Source organism: Dermacentor variabilis, chromosome 2 (assembly GCF_050947875.1).
Source record: "Dermacentor variabilis isolate Ectoservices chromosome 2, ASM5094787v1, whole genome shotgun sequence".
Classification (NCBI taxonomy): Eukaryota; Metazoa; Arthropoda; class Arachnida; order Ixodida; family Ixodidae; genus Dermacentor; species Dermacentor variabilis.
The window spans coordinates 198,496,372-198,522,993 of NC_134569.1; the positions used below are offsets into that span (position 1 = coordinate 198,496,372).

Sequence of the window (26,622 nt, forward strand, 5' to 3'; positions counted from 1 at the left end):
ATGTGATGAAAAGCTTTGCACGTTGATATGTTCTACATTATCCCAACGCGGCATGTCGATAGGTATGCGATACAAGTGTGTTCCGTGTTGAGGCTATAATATACGCGGAATTCCAGCTTACACGTGCCAAGCCTTCAGAAGTACACGTATGCCTTGCGAGAATACAACCAAGCTACTGTTGTTCACTCTTCTGTTGAACAATTGAAGCGTTTTTACAATGATCTTAAGTCAATAATTGAGATTAATCAAGTAAATTTTGAGTACAGTTTATTCACTAGCACAATTATCCACATAGAAGTTATAGGGCCTACTGAGAAACTACCAAATAATGTCATTCCGTGAACATAGCTTGAGCGGCTTTAATTTTTCGGGCATCCAAATAAAGCGCACCATATTGAAAACATAGCACGTGACTAGGCGCTCTCGCGCAGCTACATCATTGACCTCGGGCACGCCAGCAAAGAGTGATCGATGCTGCAGGCAGACAGGATGTACGAGTAAGCTTTGAAGCAAGGGATACAGATCGAAGACGATTGGTTTTGCTTCGACTTTTGCAAAGGTTTCGCATCTGCTGAATCAATGAAGCATGAGATATAGAGATATATCTCATGAGATATAGAGAATGTATAGAATATATGGGCAGAATGCCTGAAGTTCTGTCATCGTTCTTGTTGCTGATATATTGCGTAGAGGGCGAAAGGGCTATGCATCCCAGACGACGGTTGTGGCCATTACTGTCTTTAGGGTGCCTCAATCCGCCTTTTGCGATGCATTGTGGCGCCACTGTGCGGTGGCCACGAGAAACGATTTGGCAGGCGCCGCTCTCGCCGCGACAGACAGCCGCCGCACGCGAGACACGTGTGCAAGCAAGCAGCGTGTGAGTGAAAACCGCAACAACGTGTGCGCACAGTTTGTCGCCGTCCGCTAGCCATGGAGCCCGCTGGTGACTGCTTTGTACCTGGAGGTTTCTTCAGCGTGACGAACGGCTGGAAAAAGCGCTTCGGTAACGTCAAAATACCCACGGAAGCGCAGCTCGAAAAACACATGGTGTCGAGCGGAGCGCGCTTCGCGCGACAGCAAATGAAAGGAACGATGTTCCAAGAAGAAGGATACGTGCGCAACGTCATGTACAACGACGTGTCAGCAGAATCCACGTGCGGACTTTTGCGTAGTATCTGCCTACCGTCAATGAAAGGCGGCTATTACATCGTGCACGCCGCGATTTCCAAGGCGTCGGGCTCCATCCTGGCTGGTCATTGCCTCTGCCCCGCAGGGTGAGCAAGCTTTCTATTCTACATCTGGAGCGCGACCTGCATGAACCGCGTGCAGGACATTTAAGTCTGATGGGTTAAATTTTGGAATTCATAACTATGCCGGCCCTGCCGTTTTGGGCTAGCTGTTTGCTTATATAAAGGTACGGTTGCTTAAATGTTGAAAAAACACACATACTGTAAATGAAGAAAGCGGGGAGTTCTTGTTTTTGCGCATTTGCATGTATACCGATCGACACGGTCGTGCAGCATACCAATTTGCACTTGTCTGCGACCGTACACAGCCTTGGATTGCCGGTATCACACAGTACACTATTTAGAGGCATATAACGAGAATGACTTCCAAGTTTGGCTGTTTACTGTAAAACCGCTAGTTGTACCTAACTTCGTGCCGGCATAGCTGTCTGACAAGCCGCATCGCATCGTTCAATGATGCTGTTAATGTGTGCACATGGTGTTACAAGGCCAACGCGCGAGTGGTGGTGTGCGGCTCATGTCTGAGATTGGCGCATGTATTTCACGTTGAGTGACGTGAACTTAAACCCGTTCTTTCGAATTCATAAACACTTGATCCCATCTTTTCCTTGATGAATACCTGTTGAGCATGAAAACTCATCTCCTCTTCCATTTTATTCTTGCAGCCTGAGCGGCACATACCAACATTTTGTTGGGTTAATCCTTCATGCCATTCACTTGGCGCAAAAGGATGCGGCAACGTGCACGGAAGTTCCATGTGCTTGGATTGTTCCTGCCCAAGGTAAGAATGCTACTACTTAGCAAGCATTAGTTAACATAGGAGGCGGCAAGAGTGCCTAAAAAATCTGTGATCACACTTCCGGCCCCTTTCTGCAAACGGTTCTTTGGGGCACCGTGTTCACCATTTAACGTGTTGTAAAATTGTTTGCATTCGTGGTAGCAGCTGTTGAATATCAACTCATTCACACAGCTACATTGTTTACAGCTTACATGAGTATTGGTATGTGGACAAATATAGGCTACTGGTTTTAATTAAGAACACATATTGGTGTCGCTTCATAAGTTCTTAACTACAAGACCTGCATTGAGAAAAAATAATCCCAAACTGCAACATTTAATTTTCTTACAATGGATGTGGTCGTTGGCTAAACATCACAGGAAGCACTTAAAATTTCGTTATTATACTTGTACAAACAAAACTTTTTTTTTTCAGTCAAAAAGCATGAGCCACCTCTGCCTCTGCAAGACATCACTTTTCACATAAGGAAACATGAAGGTGCGAAAAGGCGGCGGTTTGATCCACTGCCAGGGCTCTCACCGAGTGACCCATCTCTGCTTGCTGCCGATCTCGAAAAGGTGGCAGCAAACTGCCTGCTTCTCCGTTATATAAGCAAAGAAAACTCAGGAGAATCACTTGTAAGTGCTACACTTAACTCTGCATGCTTGTAATCTGTTAAAATAAGAGTTAGCAGTGTTCCATCAGCATGTGACGACAGACAGGAACAGTTTGAGAGCCCCTTTTACTGTGCTTTTATGCGAAGTACAGTTTGCATCAGTATAACACTAATGTCAGTAGTGTTTATATATGGTGACTTTCTTTTTTATCTCACTAAACAATCTGCAAGCTTAGCAATGAGATGATGCAGCAAACCTGTGATGTAAGTCTTGGTTAATTGAGGCAACTAAACCTCTTTAAAGCCAAAGTTATTTTAAAAATTCTGGCAGAACCTATCTCGTGATGACTGAAATAATGCGAGAGCATTCATGCACATACACACTGTTAAACTGACACAAACATCTGTTCAACTTCCATTCTATAGCTTGTCTTGTCCATGACAGCAGTAAGGGACTGTGAATTCCAAAGTGTGATACATTTAAGGGCTTTCAAATGCTGTGTGCCTTTACAAAAGACAAGACCTTTGACGCCTCCTGTAATACTGTAGGTATCAAGTCGGTGATGAACTCCCCAGTGCCTGCTTCATAAATTCTTATAGCCACATGTGATTCACATAATTATCATGCGAGACTGTCCAATCACCTGCAACTTATGCAGCAAAGCATGTGAGTATAGCATGCTGGGCAAGTCTTATTAAATTATCTGTACATAGTTTCCTTAGTTACGTGTATTAAGTGTCCCTTGATTTTTCATACCATGCTTTATAGCTGAATGGAATAACTTCTCTACACAGAGCTGCTGAACCTAATTTTAAAGAATTTTAAATCTTGCGTTGGCATATCTGATGTGCATTGATTACTGTTTACCTCTACGTATGGCTTGAGTTTTTTCTATCCCCTTCTGCAACATGCACATTATTGCACTTTCATATTTACATTTGCTCTTGATTTACAGCACATGTTAGCACGAGTTCATGTCACTGCATCTGAATGTTTTTTTTTTAATTTTCTAATGCTAGTAAGTTTGTAGTTTGCTTACTTTCAAAACTGTTCTTTGCTCACCCTGAAAGAAGGCATTTAGAGTACGAATAAATAAAATGTGAAAAATGATTCAGAAGTACAATACTGAGTTTGCTTGTTTAACAACCATGCGCAATAAGGCATGCCAGGTATGAGACCACAATCTGAACCTATTTTGTTGCGCTTCTCACCACTGGCGCAATATGATGCTGTCAAAGACCTGTTTACAAAATCCTCAAATCTTTACTATGCTGCTTCGTATATTTCAAGCTGCACTACTATTCAAGGTAGTCACTAAGCTAACATTTGCATGTTATCTGCGCTGTCTAATGTAAAGCACTATATTCCAGGATGAACACAGTCCCAGTGAAGTGGCACCAGAAGCTTCAGACACTCCACTGGTCCCAGACATTGAAGACATCCACAGTGAGACCTGTCAAAGACTCATACAAGAGAGGTTTGATGGTAAGAAAGTCCACTTCCTTGTTTATTACTTTTTTCGCAACTTTTTGTCTTGGCACGTGTCATTCTGAGGCTGTCTCATCTATATAAGAATGCCCACCTATGTCTCTGGGCATCACCTTCACAAGTATCCCACTGAGCAGCAGATAATGCAGCAGTCACTTTTAGACTTAGTGTCTTGTCATTTCTCTAACTTTTACAGGGCTGTCGCATAACTCGATGTGTGTGAGCACCCACAGGGTCCTCAAACATATCTGCTTCATCTATGGCATGTTTGTGAAGCACTGTGTGAATGTATAATGGATGTTCCTTTAGCATGAGTCCATCACCTGGATTCATGCACGGCATTTGTCATATATATATGTTGACTGTGTTTTAGCAGAGCATGGAATTGAAAGCATGCACATTTGTCTTGCTCTTCTTGTTTTTAGGCATGTTTAAATACTTGCAATACTGAACCAACTCTACGATTTAGCTATGTTGATCAGCATAATTAGCGAAAAAAAAATAAAACATAATGAGCACATGCAAGTTACAAGCTGCAGAAAAATTTTTATGTTACTGTGAAAGTAAGCTGTACAATTTTGTAGGAGATTAGTATCTACCTACATTTTAATCGTTGCAATATGCAGTTGTGTCATTTGACACAACCTAAGTACTTTAGCCTCTTTGAGTAGGCCTGTAGGGGTTTCTTTGTAGGAGTAAATAAAAGCTAACCTAATGGTACTAAGTTTCTGACAAGTGATTCAACATAAAAGAAAGTAAGGCGTGCAAACACCAACAAGAGAACTAGACAACATGGCATTTACTTAGTTTGGTTGTCTTGTATCCTTGTTTGCATGCGTTACTTTCTTTTAGTGCGATTCGCTACCAACTAGCTGAACTTTCTCTCATTTTAAGCTTCATTTCTAGTACACTTAGCTCCTATCTGCAGTGTTTGTGTTGTCTGGTTCTCTTGTGTCCATGTTTGCACCCCTTACTTCCTTCCACGATGAATCCCCACCAAATAGCTCAACATTGCCATGACAAGTGATGCTTTGTTGACGTCATGCTACTTCTCATTGCTTTAATACAATGTAATGCTTGCTGTACGACTTGTAAAACGGATTCTAAACCTATAAATTAACAATACTGTTTTTTTTGCAGCTATACAGGCCCTCTCGGTGGACAGCAGAGCAGTTGTTCTCGAGTCAACGATTGGACAGGCCGCAAATCCAACCTGGCACGTGGAGCGGATTGGTCGGCTAACTGCCTCAATGTTTAAAAGAATTGTGCGGTGCCGGAAACCTGACAGTATTGTTAAAGAGATACTTTACCCGCGGAGCTATAAAACTGAAGCCATGCACTATGGAAATGTGCACGAGCCAGATGCCGTTCAGGCATATGAACAGCTAATGGCCTGCATGGATAAGACCATAACTGTGGGATATACAGGCCTGCACGTGCATGCTGAGCATCCGTTTATTGCTGCATCCCCAGATAGACTGGTATTTGAGGGCAGTGACATGGGGCTGCTAGAAGTTAAATGCCCGTTTTCTTTCAAAGGAAAAAGTATCGAAGAAGCTGCAGCTTCTCCAAAGTTTTGTTGTAGGGCAACAGGTAATGAAATTACATTGAAAAGGGAGCATGAATACTATTATCAGTTGCAGGGCCAAATGGCAGTGACAGGACTTAGCTGGTGCGACTTCGTTGTGTGGACTAATGCAGCATCCATTGCATCCTCCTTACACGTCGAAAGGATTTTCTTTGATGAGGCCATGTGGTCTCAGGAAATATTGCCAGCACTACTGCATTTTTATAGGAATGCTGTGCTAGCTGAGGAGCTGACCCAGCGAATTAGAAGAGGGCTTCCCCTGTATAGTTCTGCCAGGTATGTTGGCACTGCCAAAAGGAATCTGAAAACCTGCAGAAAGCAGGAGCCCCCTACTGCAAAAATATGTACGCCACAAAGAGAATGAAGTCATTGTCAAGGAGGTGGGACAAAACAATGGCCTGATACGGAAGGGCGTATGTGAGTCGGCTAATTACGAATGCGTGAACCAGGCTGATGGTCTCTCCCTTAGTTAGGCCGTCTCTGCTTCTTGCCACTCTCCTTATCATTCTGGCCACGTTTCCTGTGACCACCTTTAGTTTTTGTAGGGTGTGAGATGTTCCAGCATTCTGCTGTATCCACATCCCCAATATTCTGAGTGTCTCCACTTCACGAATAGGCACCCCGTCGAGAGTCAAAGTGAGCGGCACCCAGTCCTTCTTTCTTGCGTACTAGGTCTTGCGTTTTAGGTTTGCCCCTTTTCTGCGGCCAAATCGTGATTATCTGGTGCTGAATAGGTTCCCGGAAAAAATAATTTACGCTAATCGCGACATCCTTCTTGGCAAAGGTGGCTACTTGAGGGTAGTCAGGGTGAGCATAAAGCTCGTAGCCTTTGAGTTTTTGATTTTGTTTCCCTATTTCCTGAATACAGATAACGTCGGGAGGGATTGGCGCCGATTCTATGTAGTGCGTGAAATTAGCCAATTTAGTGCGTAGCGTGCAGCAATTCCATTGCCAGATTTCAATGTGTCCGCTCTTTGTGTTGTTTGCCATATTATCCATGGATATTACTGTCGCTATCAGTGTGCTCTATAGCTTTCGGTGTCCTGGTAGGAGCTCCCGGACTTTGACTGACCCTCTTTCGGGGGACGGCTGCGGCTTTTGTTTGCACATCCTCTACCATTCGTTTGAGTTTGTGTAGCTCTGCGAACATTAGTTGCATGTTTTGTGCTAACTGTTGCAGCGTTAACGAATGAGTGCTGGAGGCGGTACTTTGTTGCAGTGATGTTTGTGGTGGTGATTTGGAAGTGTGGTCCGCAATTTGTGTGATGTTTGTGGTGGTGATTTGGAAGTGTGGTCCGCAATTTGTATGGGTTGCTGTGATGTGCTGTTGTTTGCCGTGCGCTTAAAAGCTTCAAACTCGGCTCGTAGCTCGGCTAAACTGTTTCGAAGTATTTTGTTTTCTATGGCAAAACGAAAAGAAATAGCATGGCCTAAGCAAATTGTGTAGCATTGGTGATAACTATAGCCGTTACGTCTATAGACATAACAAAATAAATGTGCAGTGTACATGGAAGATAACTGAAAAAGCAGTATCATTTATTCAGAGATGGAAAATACAAATTTCCTCAGAAGGTAGCACAGTAGACAGCGTCGTCGTAAGTACACGTGATATAGTATGAGAGTACACTGTTGTTACACAGTCTGGTCTCTTCTGGTCATAAGCATGGTAAAGGAGGCTCATTTGAAGTAGAGATGTGCGAGCTGGCTACTTGTTCTCATTATTGATTGAAATGATTGGCTGTAGAAAATTGCACAAAAAGGCGCAAGTCCTAAAAATGCTGTCAATAATGTCGAGCATGTTGATTGGCAGTGGTTTGTCTAAAAAATGAAATTCTTTGATACGTCTTATGACTCGGTCAACATGGATCCTAGCGCCAGCTATTTTTCGGGTGGCAATCACGTCACTAGCTGACAATTGGTTCCCCATTTTAAATGGTGGCATGTGGATTTGAATAGATGGTGGAAAAACGCCCTCCAACCTAAAGCCTTTGTCGACCATCACACCGTCCCCCGCATCTAATAAACCCAGTAGGCCCGATTTTTCGACAACTTCGCTATCACTAACATGCCAACCCCACAAATCTGGCACAAATGAAATGTAGCCATCTGGTGTTACCCCAACAAGTGCTTTGAACGTGTTATAATGCTTGTACGAGGAGAAAGTATGCCTCTGTGCCTGTAGTTTTGAAGGTCTTTGGATTCTCACCTCTGTGCAATCAAGGATGACTCTAGTGTTTGAGAAGTCACTGAATGCCATTGGCATGTGCCTTTTGATCTCTGCTAATGTGGGAAACCTTGTCAATGCTGAGAGCTCTTTATCGAGAAAAATTACCCATGTACAAAAGATGCGACTAAGGCATGACTGAGAAATTCCAAAGATTCGAGCCACTTCCTTGGCACAAACACCAGTCCTGAGCCTATACAGCACCATGAAAAGTTCTTCGCGCTTGGAGAGCTGTCTTTCCTTTGCTTGTGTTTTTCCTCCATCCCAATAAACCATGCGTTCTGCATTTTTTTCAATGTGCTTAAAGAGTGCTTCAAACTGTTCCTTACTTTGCAGTCCTGTATAAAACTTAAAAGACGATTTGTGAATAGTATCCACAGAAAACGTGCAGCGTTTTAGCTTTCTGCATTGCAGTTCTAGATCCCCGACTTTCCGTTGTAATGCCACATTTTCAGTTAATAGGTGGTCAGTGTTCTCCTCTCTGCTTAAGGGCGTTGGCTCTAGGACCTCCTGTGGCTCAGTGAGCATTGGGGATGTTGCAAGCAGCAAGAGTGCATCAGCTGCTCCTTCCTCGTCGAATGAAGAGTCTGCACCTGCATTTGCATCAACAAATGCAATAAAGTGACGCTATTGCTTTAGACACAATTCATTGAACACTGACATTTACTCTGAGCATTCGCACTTTGTGCGGAGTGTACTACTCTAATGACCTGGTCACCTGAAAGCAAATTATGAATAATTCATATGTTGCAAACGTGCAAGACTCGCAATGAGCAACATAAGGTGAGCCTCAGAAAACATTTCCAGCTGCATAATGTGACAGTGTGCTTGCCATTAGTTCAAAAGCCACTGCTCACCCTGAACACATGACGTGTCTGGTTCCCCATCACTGTGACCTTTACAAGTTCCTCCTTGACCTGAAACCTCTGTACCTGTGACGTAAAGTGAGTAATAAAATAGTATGAGTACACACAAAAACGCATGACTCGGATAGGGCATGAAGTGTAGTTCTTAGGGCAAATATCACGTTTCACCACTGCATATATTCCTTTATAGTGTGCCATAGTGCTTGGCGTACATACACAGGCAATGGGGAGGCCAACAGAATGTCAGTTTGCATACGTGTTTTACCCACATAAAGTATATGTACACCTACAAAAATGCCAAAAAATGGCCAGTATGCCCAGAACCGGTGATACCTGCTGTTGGTGGAGCGCCTGCTTTCCTCTTGGAACGCGCCGCGGTACGAACATGGCGGTCGACCGCGTCCTTCTTTCTGAACTGGTCTGTATACACGAACAGCGTCGGTATGAAGTCCGGATGTCTGGGTGACAGTGAAGGTGCCCCTGGAATGTGTCCGTTACACAATAAGACGCGCCACTCGACTCCAGAAAGCGCAGCACGGGAAAATGAGCCATAGTACAAACCGTACTACATCGCTATTCGCTAAACGAACATAAGCTTTCTTCAAGAAATATTACTATACTCGGTGTCGACAAGAATGATGAAACGACAACTAGCAGCGATTGCTAACTAGCACCATCAGCTACTTAAACAGTGCACGCCGTTTCCAAATCTGCCCGGCAGTGCAGGCGCGCTTGGCTCCAACGGATAACAACGCCGACATCACGAGCACTCGCTGAACGCTTATGAAGTAGTAAAAGTGTGCACGGTGTAAAGTTGCTAAAGACGGCGTTCTAGCGGCGGCCGCACAGAGATGACAGCAAAAAAACAAAGTAAAGCACAACGCGGCGGCCGCACAGAAATGACGACAAAAAAGAATTAAAAAAAAATAAAGCACCGCGTTTCACTCGGCCGCCTCGCGCGAGCAAGAGATCGTTTGTTTCGCTAGCTCAAACACATTTGCGTCTTTCTCGAGATTCTTCGTATGAGTCAGTAACGACAAAAACAGAGAACTACGTATGTGGATGCATACCTGTCACAAAGTGCTTCCCGCAGAGTCGAGATGCTGCTGACGGCTGCCATGGACGCCCTTGCGCATCTTGCCGCTTCACAGCCCTAATCCAGGCTTCACGGCGCTGTCGATCTCGTTTTACCGACGGAAATCGGAAAAACCGCACTGTCCTGCTGGGACTGTCACGTGAACTGCAGCCGTACGCGACACACGACATTGGCATCGCGCCAAATTTCGATGTCAATATGTTAGGAAGGCGTGCCGTGCGCGCGGCAGCGAGAATAGCGCAGCTGAGAATTGCAGCGCCTGCCCCGGCCGTCCGCCGTCTGCTCTAGCGCCTGCCAAATCGCTTCGCTCCTCAGCCGCTAGGGCACTGCGCATGCGCAGTTCGGCGTCGCAAAAGGCGGATTCGAGCGCTCTCTGCTTAGGTTGATGCCACTCCATGAAAGGGTCGGTGCCACCATTCTGTTGCTAACTTCTTGCGTCGACCCTCCCGCCAGAGTGATCGCGGCATCCCTCACGCGGTATTTCTACAGATTGCCTGCGTGTTGCCTTCCCCAGTACACTAACAATGCTGAAAATGACTGAATGGTGTTTTTCGTTTTCTAGAGGCCCAAAAAGGCAGCTCCCGTGGACAGTGAAAATCAAGCGGGACAAGCGGCAGGTGAAGAACTTCTCGTGTACATGTGGTGTGGGTACCCGATTTCGTAGTGGGGCCTAATTAATTTGTGGACATATGTAAGCAAGTCCGTCGTGTTGTTTCTGTTACAAAGGTTCGTCGCATGCAAGAAGTTCTCCTGGACAATGAATGGCACTAATTTTTACTTACCATAAGGCTTCTCCAAGAGTGCCTGGGGAACCTCTTTGCTGTAGTGCGCCTCTGAAAGCCAGGGCCAACAGCATATGATCTGATGTGCACTCTGAGGCTTGTGAGCGTGAGACAGTTTCTCCACACCCCGCGGAAGACAGGCTATGAGCTTGATGATCGAGAATTCTTTGTCGACCTCCTTTTTCAAGCAAGACGCACTGCTCGGAAAATTCGCGCGAAGAAATTTACGACTCAGATATTTCGTTCATGGTGGCGCAAACGCCAATGACATGTATTTTATACTATCTTGGAGAGTTCATTCTCAGAAGCGTTTTTTATTCCGCATCCTGCTCACAGTGCAAATAATTATTATGATGTTGCCATTCCGATCTCTCACTGAATGCCTTGAGGAACTAGACCAACCGTACCTGAACGTGCGCACTCCACCAAGAAGCAATATGCGAGATGTTGGTAGCCACCTACACAATGCTGGGGTTCCGCATTCACCAACGTCAGTGGTCACAGAAGCAAAATTTGTTCTTGCGTTAATCTTTCTTGTAGACGCTAACTAGTACGAACTTTCTTGGGAACATGTACATAAGTGAAAAATTTAGACATACTAATTACAAGTTGAATTATGCGCCTGCACTGAAATATGAGGTTCATAATCGTTTTGTTCACTTCATCACCATCAGCCTGGTTACGCCCACTGCAGGGCAAAGGCCTCTCACATACTTTTCCAACTACCCCGGTCATGTACTAATTGTGGCCATGTTGTCCCTGCAAACTTCTTAGTGTCATCCGCCCACCTAACTTTCTGCCGCCCCCTGCTACGCTTCCTTCGTTGGAATCTAGTCAGTAACCCTTAATGACCATCGGTTATCTTCCCTCCTGATTACATGTGCTGCCCATGCCCCCCCCCATTTCTTTTTTTTATTGCAACTAAGATGTCATTAACCCGCGTTTGTGCCCTCACGCAATCTGCTCTTTTCTTATCCCTTAACGTTACATCCGCCGTTCTTTCCATAGCTCGTTGCGTCGTCCTCAATTTAAACAGAACCCTTTCCGTAAGCCTCCAGGTTTCTGCCCTATACGTGAGCACTGGTAGGACACAGCTGTTATACACTTTTCTCTTGAGCGATAGTGGCAACCTGCTGTTCATGATCTGAGAATGCCTGCCAAACGCGCCCCAGCCCATTCTTATTCTTCTGGTTATTTCAGTCTCATGATCCGGATCCGCGGTCACTACCTGCCCTAAGTAGATGTATTCCCTTACCACTTCCAGTGCTTCGCTACCTATCGTAAACTGCTGTTCTCTTTCGAGACCGTTAAACATTACTTTAGTTTTCTGCAGATTAATTTTCAGACCCACCCTTCTGCTTTGCCTCTCCAGGTCAGTGAGCATGCATTGCAATTGGTCTCCTGAGTTACTAAGCAAGGCAATATCATCAGCGAATCTCAAGTTGCTAAGGTATTCTCCATCAACTTTTATCCCCAATTCTTCCCCCTCCAAGTCTCTGAATACCTCCTGTAAACACGTTGTGCATAGCATTGGAGAGATCGTATCTCCCTGTCTGACGCCTTTCTTTATTGGGATTTTGTTGCTTTCTTTATGGATGCTCGGCTTTACTGCTCGGCTTTACTTCTCACGCTCTCTTCTATGGGCGTCTTTCATCCCCCGATGCGCTCCGTGTTCCTTCTTTCATCTTTCGCTGAGCTCGTTCGCTCGGTTGCGCTGATTTACGACGCCGAGGGACGTCGACGCGAAACGCAGGAACGGGCGCCGAAAGCTTGTGCACTAATATTCGCATTTTGAATAAAGAGACTAATCGATTCGTGCGCCCAGTAAAATCATCACTATTCAATTCGAGGACAGAATGAAACAGGACAATATTCGAGTTGTTATTCGAAACTTTCGAACGTTCGCATACACCACTAAAATATTCCCTAAATAAGTGCTCGAAAATGTTATACGGTCGCTGTGCGAAGTTAATTGTTTTCTCTGTCCTGGCGAGAACTATACATGATACAGAGTTCACTGAAATTCGGTAGAAATGGGGGTTGGAGGGGTTGTGATGTTTGGCGAAGCCTTAAGGTTACTGCCCTTATTATGAGCCTTGCGAGTATTTCATGAAAGATTGTTTACTAGCTATTTTCATCTGCAATAGGACGTGCGTAGTATATCTTTTCTGTGTCCTTTGTTATCCATATGAGCCGCCTTTTATGTTCTGGCTTGAATATAAATCAAATTATGGGTGCTCTATAGCCAAATTTCAAAGCGCGCGGGTAAATGCAGCTTTGGCAATAATTTCCTTATCTAAGCGTTCCAGGGTTCTGTATTCATGCTTCTTCTAACGACTTGGAATTATTTCTGCTATTATGGAATGATTTGAACTGCCCCCGATATCAAACCTAAAGAAAATGGGCGGAACGATATGGCTGACTCTGCCTCCAGAGCAAGCTGTGTAAAATTCAATCACCGCTTTTCAAAACATATTATTAGAGAAGGGCTCGATGGCGTTAGGCGACAGTTTTTCGGAGACGTGTGTGTGACACCGAATGCAGATTTGGTGAAAATTAGGGGCATGTAACGGGAAATATCCGGCGAAGATCTCACATTTCGGAATTATTTGTGGCCTTTTAAAGTAACTACTGAATACTCGCTCTCGTCCTGTTTTCCGCGGTTATACGAAGTGTGTATTGTTTCCGCACTCTTCGCAAGGCGGAGAGTGGCACGTGGTTCGCATTTATTGAAACGGCGACCGCGTAATGACTGCTGCGCTTGGAAAGCATATTCTATACTCGTGGGTAAACTACATTTTCGTTTTGCAGGCGTTGTGCATTAGTTTGCTTGGCGTCACGAGAGAACACGCTGTGACATTGACGTTGTATTTGCACGAAATGAGATCCGTGTCACGAGTCACATGTGAGCAATGTTTCAAAGTCTGTAGTTGATACACTCAGAATTGAAATTCCTAACGCAACTGCTGGAGAGGGAGTGGTGGAAAAGGAATTGGTGATGAAGGCCCTTATTGTTTGTTCATTAAAAATGCGACAGCTTTCTTTGCCTAAACTTCACCCATATTGGAGGCTTTGTTGTGTGACAGCAAAAGGTAACATGTTGTATGGAGGAGAGGCGTAGGAGACCACAGGAGGAAGCACAGGTGCTGAGTCAGGGGGAGCGGAGTGCGCGGTTGGAGAGCCAACACGAGAGCAGGCGTGTACGTGTTAGAGCACCGCACGAGCCCGGGCCGGCCCGCAGGTCCGACTATCTCTATTCAGGGCCCCAACCGGGCTCGGGTCGGGCCCGAATTCGGTCAGTCCCGCAATAGGCCCGGGTCTCCGTCAGGTCCGCAATAGGTCGGGTATGCTATTGGTGACTTTTGAGAACTACCTACCATAGGTAGGAAAAATTATATTTCATCAGCGTTGGGTGTGTAGGCGTGATTTATTCATGCGGGTCAGATGGCCATCAATCGACGTTTCATGGCGACCTCTTCAGCTCGTTCTATGGCCTGGAGTTGAGTGTCCAGGCTTAGAACTGCGCAGGACCGCCTCCCATGCTTCAGGTGGGGGAGAGGGCATCAGGTTAGGAGGAGGTTTGTCCTCCTTGTACTTCCACGTTATGTGATTCAGTTTTGCTAGTTCCCCATAGAATCTACAGAGTGGGATCAGTCGCTTGAACAGTGAAAGCTATCTCTAGAAAATGTCCTGGGCCGCGGATGGTGTCTTCAGAATTACCGAGAATTCGCCCATGCTTCGCTTGCGCTCAAGGGCTAACAGGCGAACCGGACCGGGCCGTGTCGGGCCGGGCCAAAATTTTTCGGGCCCTGGCCAGGTACGGGTCAGGTTTTAAAATGCCGAGTCGGGCTCGGGCGGGCCGCCGCATAGCACTTTCGGGCTCGGGCCGGGTCCGAGCCTGAAAAAAAAAAAAAACGGCCCATGCTGTGCTCTAGTACGTATATGACCTGTGCCAGATTTTGTCTCAACTTTGTTCAACACTTACGCACTTTGAATTGGATATGGCTTTAATCCTGACGCGTTCACGCCGGGCTCGGCATCACGGATGGGCAGCAAGTTTAAAACGGCATTACGCTTTGATGCATCGTGCGAGTGATAACATGGTTGGCACTCAGGTTGGCGGTCGAGTTGTGGCTCAAAAGATTGCACAAAGATAAGCTACAGAGTAGCAGAAAAATATTATCGCTGACTTGGACAGTATTTTAGGACCTCTTTTTTTAATATTGGCTCGGACCGCTCCACCTTCACTAGGAGGTTGTGCGAATCGTAATGCCATTTCTTGGTAGTCTCTTTTACCTCTTACTGTTCAACGATCGAGTGAAACCTGCCCGCTTGTATTCTGTTGACGTAAAGGCACACGGTCACATGTCATGTCAAATGGCGTACGATGCTTAATCTGATAACTACCGCGCAGAGGGTGGTTTTAGGTCACTAAAACCATCCTCTGCGCCGGGTACCGATCAGATTAATGTGAAATTCCATCAAAGCACAGTTTGCTAAACATCAATAATCTTAACTAAAATTTTCCAGCAATCATTGCACGATGGTTTTCTCCCATCCGAGTGGAAAATCGGGAAGGTAATTCCAATTCATAAATCAGGCAATAAGCATTCCTTTCTAAATTACAGACCAATACCGCTCACAAGTATACCTTGTAAGATACTAGAGCATATCTTGGCTTCTCACCTAGCTACTTTTTTGGAGTCGCATTCATTTTTCGCGCCACCGCAGCATGGATTTAGCAAATCATACTCGTGTGAAACTCAACTAACATTTTTTTACACAATCTAAACACCATTCTTGACAATAGGTCCTTGGCTGACTGCATTTTTCTTGACTTTTCTAAAGCCTTTGACAGTGTGTGTCACAAACTGCTCATTTATAAATTACGACTACTTAAGCTCTATTCCTGCATTTTCACCTGGATTGAAAGTTTTCCTGCGAACCGTTCTCAGTTTGTTTCAAGTAACGGAGTGAATTCTGAAGAATGCACAGTTCATTCTGGTGTACCGCAGGGCTCAGTCCTCGGTTCTCTTCTTTTCCTCATTTATATTAACGATTTACCAACTTGCGTGTCCTCATCCGTTCATTTGTTTGCCGATGATTGCATAATTTTCAAAGAAATAACTAGTCCAAACGACGCCGCTGTTCTTAAGCTGACATTAACGCCGTCTTTGAGTGGTGTAATAGATGACTTATGCAATTAAACATTGAAAAATGCAAATTCATGCGAGTGTCTAGAAAGATTACAAGTTTACCCATTTATCACTTAAATAATGCACTGCTCGACAGCGTATCCTCATATAAGTACCTCGGTGTCCACATCAGTAGCAATCTGACATGGGGTACTCACATGTCTCACGTCTGCAACGCTAATCACATGCTCGGATATCTTCGTCGTAACTTTGCAAAATCGCTTTCGTCTCTCAAACCAATGCTAAGTGAAACACTCGATCGCCCTAAGTTAGAATATGCCGCTTCGGTTTGGGATCCGCATTATAATAATTTGGTACATTCGGTTCAAATGGTGCAAAATAATTCGGTCCGTTTTATACTCTCTAATTAAAATCGAATCACGAGCATCATGGTAATGAAAGCTAACCTTAAACTACCTAGCTACGCTTGCTTCTCGACGTACGATGCTTCGCTTAAGTCTTTTTGACAAACTGTATCATCATCCCTACCTGCGCGATTTACTATTACTTCATCCCCATTACGTTTCGCACCGTCTGGATCATGCTAATAAAGTTGGCATTCCGTTATGTAAAACAGAATCATTCCTACAGTCCTGCATACCACGCACATCAAATGATTGGAATTGCCTTCTCAAATTGGTAGCAACAATTTCAAATCATGAAAAATTTGTGACTTCATTAACCAATGCTTTGTAACATCTTGTTATATTCTGCCTCTCTATATCTACTATTGTATAATTAGAAACACTGGACTGCTTCTTTGTACATATAGTATTTTTGTAACATGTATTCTCCCTCTTCATAACTATTATCGCATAATTAGAAACATTGTGCTGCTTCGTGTAGTTAAAATTTTTTTGTTTTTCTGTATTTTATGCCACTCCCCTCTGTAATGTCTGTTGACCCTGAGGTATAATAAACAAACAAACAAATAAATAAATAAATAAATACGTGGTTGCTGTAGGAGAGCGAAGCGAAGTTAGAAATAACGGTTTCTTGTGCAAATTATGATCAGTTAAGCCTAGGAAATAGTTTCTTAGTGCGAGTTCATTCACTGTCAAAGAAAAAGGCGTGCTTCTTGATAAGAGATATGATGCAATATGTGATGTAATGTGAAGCAAACATTAATCACGGCTCTCTGTTAAGTTCTGCCGCCACACCAGCTCCAACAGCGCCGGATACAGCACTCTGCGTAATGACAGCTGCTATAGCCGAAACTATGCCGCAATAGCCTGTTCCTCGGTTTCATCACCAAAGCTTTCGAGTATCTTGAAAGCCTCGACGAGGTTTTTGCGATGATTCAGGATGCAATGGGTAAATTTTTCAGCCCGTTTGTCGCGTTGTCCGTGCAATTTCCCGGATTTCTCAACGTGGCAGCTTGAATCCCTGTAACGTGAAGAGAGAGAATACATTATCAAATATGTCACGCATGCTGGCATTCAAATGGCGAAGCAGGTGGAGGAATTACGACCGAGTGAAGAGTACAGCAGAGCGCCTTTTGCAAGAGATAGGTGTTTGAAGCTGTACTACGGTAACGACAGTGCACGAACGAAAGGGAATGCCAGGTACCAAATAAACTACCATGTAAGACAACAAAATGCTCACGGTGCACGAAAGCCGGAATAAGGTCCCTCTAGCATAGCGCACTCTTTCTCTCTAATAACAAAATATCCGTATTAAATATCTCATATGACACACCTACCCTACATCCTCATATCTCGTATAACTATATGCGAACCATACGATACGTGTTTTCACATCAGATTAATTGATATGTGGCGCATATCTCATATAAGCTGCCTTGCTAGGGATTCCTTGGGCATTACTATAATCCAGTGTGCTTGTTTCGGTCTCGTCTATTGCGCTTCATCATAGTCAAATATAATGTTTCCTCGCAAGAACAGCCGAGTAACAAGAAACAAGATTTTCACCCTGCTAAAATTCCTTGTCGCGGCGTCGACGCATGAGCAGATGTAGCTATTACTTGGGCTACGAACAGGCTTCTTGGGGAAGCAGTACGCTTTGGCATCGGACAGCTGCATTTGTTCAACAACTTCTTTCCGATCCACACAACGTGACCCATTCACTGCTGCGTCACAGTGTTTTGTGGCCCTCACGATAAAAGCACAGACACTGTGATTGTCAGAGTTTGTGCGAGGAAAAAGGCATTCTTCTTTGAAATGCACACATCGATCCCTTGATGTTCGTCGGAGATGTTACAAGTGCTAACGGAACACAAAATGTAGACGCAGACACCCTAAGCGCTGGGTTGCAATTGAATTGTTACTGTGCATGCAAGCCACTCCTATTCTGACTCATGTAACCCATTCGCTGTTCTGTGAGAACAGCGAAAACGGTGATACTACAGTTGTCACATTCATTGTTGATGTAGCAAGCTTATAACACTGATAAGTTGGGATTCAAGTCTCCGTAAGCACACGTGTGCAATCAAAAAGTGGGCTGAACTGACATTTCACCAGGGATCAGCAAGGTGTCCTTGTCCTTCTGCTGCCGCGAAAAGCGCACGGAGGTATCTCAGCCTATTATACAGGCAGCTCCGCGTCAAGACAATATAGGATTTGTCACACGAGAGTGTAATGTTGTAAAGCACTTCAGTTTTAGGCGAAACAAAGCGTGTTGCGTATCAGGAGGTTTTTTCTGGTCGCGCCACTGACGACCGGGCCGTGCGCGTAACTTTGTCCGGAGCTGAGAATAAAACCCGGACACCGCATTCGAACGCCACTTTCTTTAGCCGGTGGGACGGGTTGTGCTTACACGGCACCACTCACGGTCGCGCACCTGGGTGGTTTTGACAGCTGCATTGTGCTTCACTGTACCTCTTTCAACAGGCTTTCAACAGCTTCAACAAGAAGTTTTTGAGGGACGCCTGTTTATTTTAAGGCCTACAACGTAGCGATTTAAATTAGACCTCACCGGGGCCTCACGCAGTTTCCTTAGAGCAGCACGCATACCGTTTACAGATTTATAAGAGAACTTTTGTCTTCTATAGGTTTCGGCTAGCTTAGCATGAACAGGTGAGCCTCATTAAAATGTAAGCGCACATGGAGAAACTCCGGGCACCGATTCTCTGGCATCCCATGCGCGAAATCAAAACCTGCCCCACAAGACTCAAACAAATTCAGAAAGCGATTCACATCGCGTCTGTTGCACACTGAGCCGTTATGATAAAGAAAGTGCAAGATAGTCATCAACGTGCCTAAACATACTGTTCACTCGGACTACCTAAATGTTCGCTTCCACGTATTTGTCACGCCGGGACAAGAAAATGTCGCTTAAAAGAGGTGCTAAACAACACCCGATGCTTTTCTCCTCCATTTGCACGAAATCTGCGTAATTATTAACAATGATCATTGCAACATTCAGAAATATCACGTCTTCAATAAAATCCCTGAAAGCGCAGAGAAGTCAAATTTATGGAATAGAATAAAGCAACTCCACTACGACCACGAAAATTCAATAATGGATACCTTGCAGCACTGCTCTCGGCAAAAAAAAAAGAAAGAAAGAAAGAAAGCAGGTTTTTCTGAAGAAGTTCGTGGCGAAGTTGCTGAAGGCTTCGTGAAAGAGGTACAGTCAGTTGGTGACGCACGAAGCAGCCTTCAGAAAGGCCCTGCAGCCCGACCGGTGGCGGCAGCGTGTAAGCGCTATCTGCCCCATCGGCTAAATAAATTGGCGGGAAAGTGCGGCGTACCGGTTCGATTCTCAGTTCCAGAAAAATTGGCGCCATGTGCCCTGCCGTGAGTGAATGGTGCAACCAGAAAGCCTTCCGGTACTAAGAAGCACACCACGGGTTTCGTCCAGTGTAGGACTGAAGTAGTTTACAAGAAGCTACTCTCGTATGGCAAATGCGTGTAGGAGTAGTAGCAGGGTCAGGACATCTTGCTGATCGCTGCCGAAGATATCAAAGAAGCCCGATGTTTGATCGCATACATGTCTTACGCAGGTTTAAATCGGAACATAAGAGATTGGTATGTGATCCTTTGTGAATCAAGAACGCAGACAATAACTGCATTTAAACTATTGCTGTTGTTGTGACACCCCAAAAAATTGAATATCGAAGTCAGAGGATGAGTGGCATGCATGCGTGGTAAAAATGCTTATGTTTCAAGGTTCTTCCTTGTGCAACCTTGTATTCTGTAAATTTCAATAGCAGTTCAGCGTTTATGGTGCTTTTGTCTCTGTTTTGTGTCCCGCTTTTCCGCGCTGGTAACACGAATGAAGAATTTCGCATCCAACCAGTGCACTTGGCAGCACTAATTACAGTTACCGTGATCGGAATTCGGAAAGCTTTTCTTTCTTTAGTGGTGCTCGCCGTTGGCCAGTCACCTTCGCACGTACGTCATGAAAACCAGAGTGTAAATACAGCTTTCGTAAAAGCGAGCCCTTATCTTCTATGGTAGTTCTTGTTCTGGCATCCGAAATAAACGTACAGACCGCCGTCCTCAGAGCCTGAGGAATAGTTGAACAGTGCATGGCGCACGATTTACCTCATATGCAATCAGCGTACGCTTATTGACTCACGTATTCTTATTTGCTATTGTGTCTATGTATATTTTTGCTGTAACATAAATTATTTTATTCTGGCTGTTATGCTCCAGAACCACGATATGATTATGAGGCACGCCGTAGTGGGAATTCTAGATCAATTTTGAGCAGCAGGGGTTTGCATGTACCTAAATATAAGTATAGGAGCGTTTTTGAGTTTCACCCCTATCGAAAGTCAGCAGCCGCGACCGAGATCGAAACCTCGACCTTGAGCTCAGCAACGCAATACCATTGCCATTAGGCTACTGCGGCAGGTGAATGCTTTTTAGGGCCAGCGAAAGCCTTAGATTTCTATGTTTCAAGGCCGCGTTATGAGGTATAGAAAAAGGGAGCGCGCCGGGAAAAGGGAATCAGCAGCGCCGGAGGAGGGTTCTGAAAAAGGGCGACGGAGCGCTGTCGGAGAGTTGAGGGAAAGCGCAACATCGGGGCTGGGTAGGAGGAGGGAAATGTCAACGGCGGCGCCCGTAGGACGTTCTGCATAAAATTCGGGAAACGGCGGCCTCTAAAGCCCCTTGATAATTTGAAAGTAGTGACACTCTCCTCCCCTCGGCGCTTTCCTCCTCGGTTCTCCTCACGCACCAGCTGCGCGCGCTGCGCACGACACGCTCTTTCTCCGTGGCTCCCGCGGACTGGCCGCAATATTCGATTGAGGCGCATGATTTTGGGCCAATTGCGCGCCCCAGTGGTGTACAAAATTTAGAAAAATGGTGATAACAACATCGAGAATGCTGGACGTAACGTTTACGAGGAGGTTCGTTCCTTCTTAAAGCCGTATAAATGGGACATACTGATGTAAAAGGAGCTTTGAGGCGCGTTCTGTACTCCAGACATTTTTTCTGCCACATAATAAGAAGCTTTGCTTTGTGTATCTGATCTAGTATTGCTTGTGGCACATCCCTCTATGTTTAGATTTTTTCTTGTCTGTGAGCGCAGTGCACCGCAGCTATTATATTAAGCGTGCCTGCTTATAATGAACAAGTCGAGAGTGCATCGTCCGTCCTTTTGTTTCTCTTCTCAGTGTGAAAGTAGCTTTTACGCGATGGTCTCTAAACTAAATAGGACGATATTGAAGCAGCGCACTTAAATCTGACACATACACGCACACATAAAAAGCACGTATACACAGGCGCTAGACCAAGAGTATGCGTGTACGTGTCAGGTTTAAGTGCGCTGCTTCAATATCGTGGTTCACCGACTAGCCCATCAGTACCTATTAAAGGGAAGCTGAAACGGTTTTCAATTTCCATGAATTGCTGGGGTTAGGAAGAACAGACCTATTAATTTACGGTTCTGAAATTTTTTTTATTCGTTTTCTTAATATAAAGGACGGAAATCGCTTTCTAAATCCCCCCCCCCCCCCCCCGCGGACACGCCTCCGTCGCTTCCCGGAGCGCCGGGTGAGGAGGCAGCCGTAGGAGAGAACCGCCGAGAGTGACGTCATTCCCGGGGACCGTGCGGCCGGACCGGCGTGCTGGCATGTGCTGGCTTGCTTCTTTCCGTCCTCCGCTTTACTAAACGACGCTACGAGAGATCTGCCGCCGCTGACGTTTGTTTCCTTTTGCGATTTTCCTGAACTGTGCTTCCTTTCTGTGATGCGTGAGTGGCTACAGCCAAGGGCGCCCAACATGCCCTCGTTCTGTGCAGCATTCGGCTGTGCGAACACAGACGGGCGAGACGATGTGGTGTTTCACATGTTCCCGAAGGACAAGAAGCTTGTAGCGCAGTGGGTCCGTGCGGTGAGGAGAGATAATTTCGTGCCGACGAAGTCAACTGTGCTGTGCTCGGACCATTTCCGCGACATGATTATCATCGGAGCTTGACAACGATGCGGGCAATCGGTATTCCAATTAAATCGGCGCGACTGAAGCCCGGCGTTGTTCCGTCTATATTCCCGCACAAGAGCAACACCTCGCCACCTCGAAGAGCGGCCTTCGCCAAGAGGCGCTCAGTTCTGAATGAAAAATAAAAATTATTCACCCATAGAAAGAATCTGTATACTTATACGGCTGCTAAAACGTTGTTTTAAATCAATTTGCTTTTCGTCATTTTTTAATTGCAGCCCATCGCGGCACCTTCACGTGTATACTCGCGCGTGCTAACGCCACAGGCACGCTGCGAAGCATAAACGGAAACGCGGGGAGTAATAAATTTTGGTGAGCGGACTTCTTGCGTAGCTTCCACAGCGTTGCGCCTGAGGTATGAAATGGAGTATAGGCTTGCCTAGCGACATTCGACGTACGGTTGCAGTTACCGCAATTTTACCATGTTTACCATATGGCGGCGCTAAAACTGCATAATATCTGTATGTCAACGCTAGCATGCAGCACGCATACCGATTCTTGATCGAGCCACAATCGTAATGTCCTCGAACCATAGTATAAATATTGCACGTGTAATACCTCTGGCCATCTCTGGATGTGTATGATAAGCAACTTCCATGAGTGTACCTCGCAGCACATATGTGCGCGCTTTGAAACGCGGCACTTATATTCGCGAACGTGTATCAACAAAACACCACGGAACTTTAGACAAGCAGCGGCAAGGTGCTTGACATCGCGGAATTGCACCCGTGTTTGCAATCTAATGAGAAGTTAGTGCTTCGGCATTCTTCCAGCAGCAAGTTCCCAGTGACACTTCAGCGCGTTTTTTCTCCCGTCATTGGAATGTGTAACTACATGGAAAAACATGCGTACCCTCAAGATTTCTAACACGCCAGAAGGTGCACACATCGATCTCGCTGTAGGCGCACTCAACATCGTCGTTGCCGCCGTTACCGCCATCGTTTTTTGTATCGGCTGTCGGTTCGAACATGTACGGCGAAAATACAAGCTGTCCGAGATAGCGAGAACGTCCCATAATGCTTACAACTCAGCTGTGAAGCCAGAACAGAACAGCGTGCTACGCTCTCAAACGGTGTAGCCGACCGGCGATCCCCGTGAATGACGTCACAGCGGTCCCGACCAATCACGGGCAACAGCGGCGTTCGCACGGTGCCCTGAGGCGCTGGTGCGCGTTTTCTTGCAAAAAAAGCCGCTTGTGTTTGTTTCCGCCCTTTTTAAACGAGATATCCGGGTTGAGTGGACTCATAACTGTACAATGCCGCAGGGAACTCATTTTTTTTTAAAGTGTTTCAGCTTCCCTTTAAGCAAATCCAATTCTAGTTACTGTGGCTCTCTACCTCCCCGTACTCTTGAGGACCCATACCGTATCGTCGCCCTGATTGCAGCAGCTTCGTGCAAGGCCACAGCTTTATATAGGCTTCTCAATTCGGAAGAAAGTGCTGCCTAACCAAGTGGTCGCGTTGGTTGGTCCAGCGCCTGTGTCTATCCTTTCTGTGAGTGCTCATACGTGTAAAAATTAAGTACGCTGCTTCAATACCATCGCTCACCAACTAGCCCCCCATCAGTATCTATTAAGTAATTAGGGCAGTTGCGCAATTTCAGTGCGAACACGCGTGCGTGCTAGATCATGTGCACACCTCTTGCACATAGACTGTATCCGCGAGAAAACCACATAATTATTGTCACGCACTCATGCATACGTGGCAACCCAATTTAAAGCAAATTCAAGAACTAAAAAATAATGAAGAAGCTCAACTGTAGCTGTCTAAGTATACGTAAGCATACCCCCGAATTTCAGTTAGCCCATCCACAAATTTAAGTTGGCCCAACGCCAAATTTAAGTTGGACCACGTGCAAATTTCAAGTTGGCCCATTCGCAGGTTTCAGCTTGGCTTATCCCTAAATTTAAGGTGACCCACCCCCAAATTTCAGTTGGCCGACTTCCAAATTTCAAGCTGACCAACCCCAAATTTAAGCTGGCCCACACCCAAATTTCAGTTGGCCACTACGAGATTTCAACTTTTGGCCAACCCCCAAATTGCAAACTGGCCCACCCCAAATTTTAAGTAAGCCCACGCCCAAATTTAAGTTGGACCAAGTCCAAATTTCAAGTTGGTTGACCCAAAAATTTTAGTTGGCCCACCTTAAAATTCCAGGTTGGTGCTACTCCAAATTCCAAGTTGACCCATCAACAAATTTCACTTGGCCTAGCCCTACTATAAGCTTCCCCATCCACTTTCTAAGGAGCCCTATGTATCTCTATGTGTATATCTTCTCATTTTTTAGGGGTTTTCAAATTGTTTATTGTCGTTTATGAAGCTGCCAAACCTCTACATTTACATTAACATAACAATTAAATGTGTTAACTGCGCAAATTATGCATTTTTGTGCAGATGCAAGGCCTTACACTTTTCCCGTGACGGGGCTGGGCTACTCGCCAAAGAATCCTTACGCAGTAAAAACGCAATGTAGACTAGCTGGCGCTCATCACCCGCAAAACCACGGGTACACTTGGCCTTAATTTTTTTCAGGGCCTGCATTCATTGTATGTAAATGACTGATGCACACCTCGAATTAAGCTGGACACAAAGCTCCTCTATAAGCCGCTTTTTCGATTTTCAGTAAAACAGGCAACGAATCCTAACAATCACGAAAAGTGCGATCGAGAGGCACATAAATGTTCACAGCGGAAATCAGAACCTATTGGCCTCGAGCTCCACCACTGGAAAAGCTGGCACCACCGTCGGCGTGACGTGCTAGGAGGGATCACGTGGACATAGCGGCCGCGTCGGCTGCTTCGGGAGCGCCGAAGCGAGCTGAAAACGAGTTTAAATTCCCTCGTACGCTGCGGTCCTCATTTAGTGGCGAAATTTTCCCGCTTCGAGTGTCTCCTTTACAACGCTTGAAAGCACTACAATAGGTATTGGCTGCCTTTGAAAGCGCGCAACATGGAAGGCTACTGCTCGGTGCCGCAGGGCCGGACGCGCGTAATGGAGGCCGGTGCCAGCCTTATTCACCCGTAGCCGCAGGACAAGAAGCTGTGTGAAGCTTGGCTCGCGAAACATAAAACCGGCAAACAGTCATCGGCTACAACTCGGGTATGCAGCAAGCACAGACGCGAGGAAGATTTCTGCTACGGCGCCCGGTCTGCGATGTTCCGAAAACGCGCACTGAGACGCTCGCCCGAGTCCGCTGCCCGACTAATGTCATGACGGTTTGGTCTATGAACTTGTCGATGCTATAGAAACTGGCAAGTTCAGTGTAGTGGAAAGGCAGCGGTAAGAAGCACATTAAAAAAAAGCATGGCATATGGTCATGTTTGTGTTATGAATTAATGCACTGGATTACAAAAAAGGAGCAGCGCGGAATTGCACGCTGAGAACACCGATAAACATACAGTGCGACGCAACTCGAGAAATAGTATTGAAAGGTCAAAGAATTTAGAAGGAAGAAAAAAAGATTGAATCGTCGCGACGGCACATCACAGTCCCTGTAGGCGTCGAAGTCTCTACAATGAAATTATTTTTGAAAAGCTCTGATAGCGCCCACGCAACAATGGTTGCTTGTATACTGTCAAATGCTCATATTCTGCGGCCTAAAGCTCATGGCACGGTGCGAAAACGCGCGTGCGGAGAAAGCGAAACAGTGCGAGGACAAGCGTGCAGACGCGCAGTTGGTCGCTGCGAATCTGCGCGATCGCTGCATTGAGTCGTTCTATTACGCTCCATTTAGTTATACAAACACTATAAGAAGATATTTCACATAGTTTGCTCTCAGCGTTTACCTACCTTTCACGCAAGAAGTCGGTTCGGGAGACTCCATCGCGGCTACCGCGCACAGTGGCGTTCACTGTACGTATTCGGTAAAGCGATAGCGTCTGTAAACGATTGTGTGCTTTCAGTTTGCCCAAGATTATTATTTAGACAGTAAAAAACGTCTCTCGTTTCGAAAGAACCCTACAGAAATGCCCGGGAGAGCTCGCGCGTGCTGTTTTCAGTGAGCGCTGACAGCCAAACCTGTGACGAGCGCGCCGCGTGATCCCTCATACTAAGCCAGCGAGGCGCTTCCGAGAGATGGCGACTCCGTAAATCCTCGCCGCCAATAGTGCTGCATTTTCGACCGAAGAACAGTTGACGACGTGCGAGATGATGAGTCCCAGCAGAATATTCGACATACTGAGGACACCCCCATTTTTATGCAACTTGCAAATTGTCACAGTAAAGCGCTGATCAGCAGGTCCGAAGAATAATAAATATTAGGTACTAGCGGATGCTTTGATGCGAGCAATAAGAAAGGCGCCTTACCTCGCAAACAACACTTTGTCGGAACAAAGT

General features: G+C 45.6%; 1 protein-coding gene and 1 long non-coding RNA gene across 2 annotated transcripts; one reads left to right on the forward strand and one right to left on the reverse strand.

Annotated features, from left to right (window-relative positions):
- Nucleotides 1-782: 782 nt before the first annotated feature.
- Nucleotides 783-6,406, forward strand: LOC142573024 (uncharacterized). The gene is made up of 4 exons (XR_012826193.1): nt 783-2,028; nt 2,461-2,663; nt 4,013-4,127; nt 5,271-6,406. It is a non-coding gene; the product is annotated as an uncharacterized LOC142573024 (long non-coding RNA).
- An 827-nt stretch (nt 6,407-7,233) lies between these two features.
- Nucleotides 7,234-10,202, reverse strand: LOC142573023 (uncharacterized). The gene is made up of 4 exons (XM_075682517.1): nt 9,879-10,202; nt 9,142-9,288; nt 8,800-8,874; nt 7,234-8,535 (listed from the first exon to the last, which is right to left on the reverse strand). Exons 1-4 carry the CDS (start codon nt 10,078-10,080, stop codon nt 7,424-7,426), a joined length of 1,536 nt encoding a protein of 511 aa, XP_075538632.1. The 5' UTR covers nt 10,081-10,202; the 3' UTR covers nt 7,234-7,423.
- Nucleotides 10,203-26,622: the final 16,420 nt, after the last annotated feature.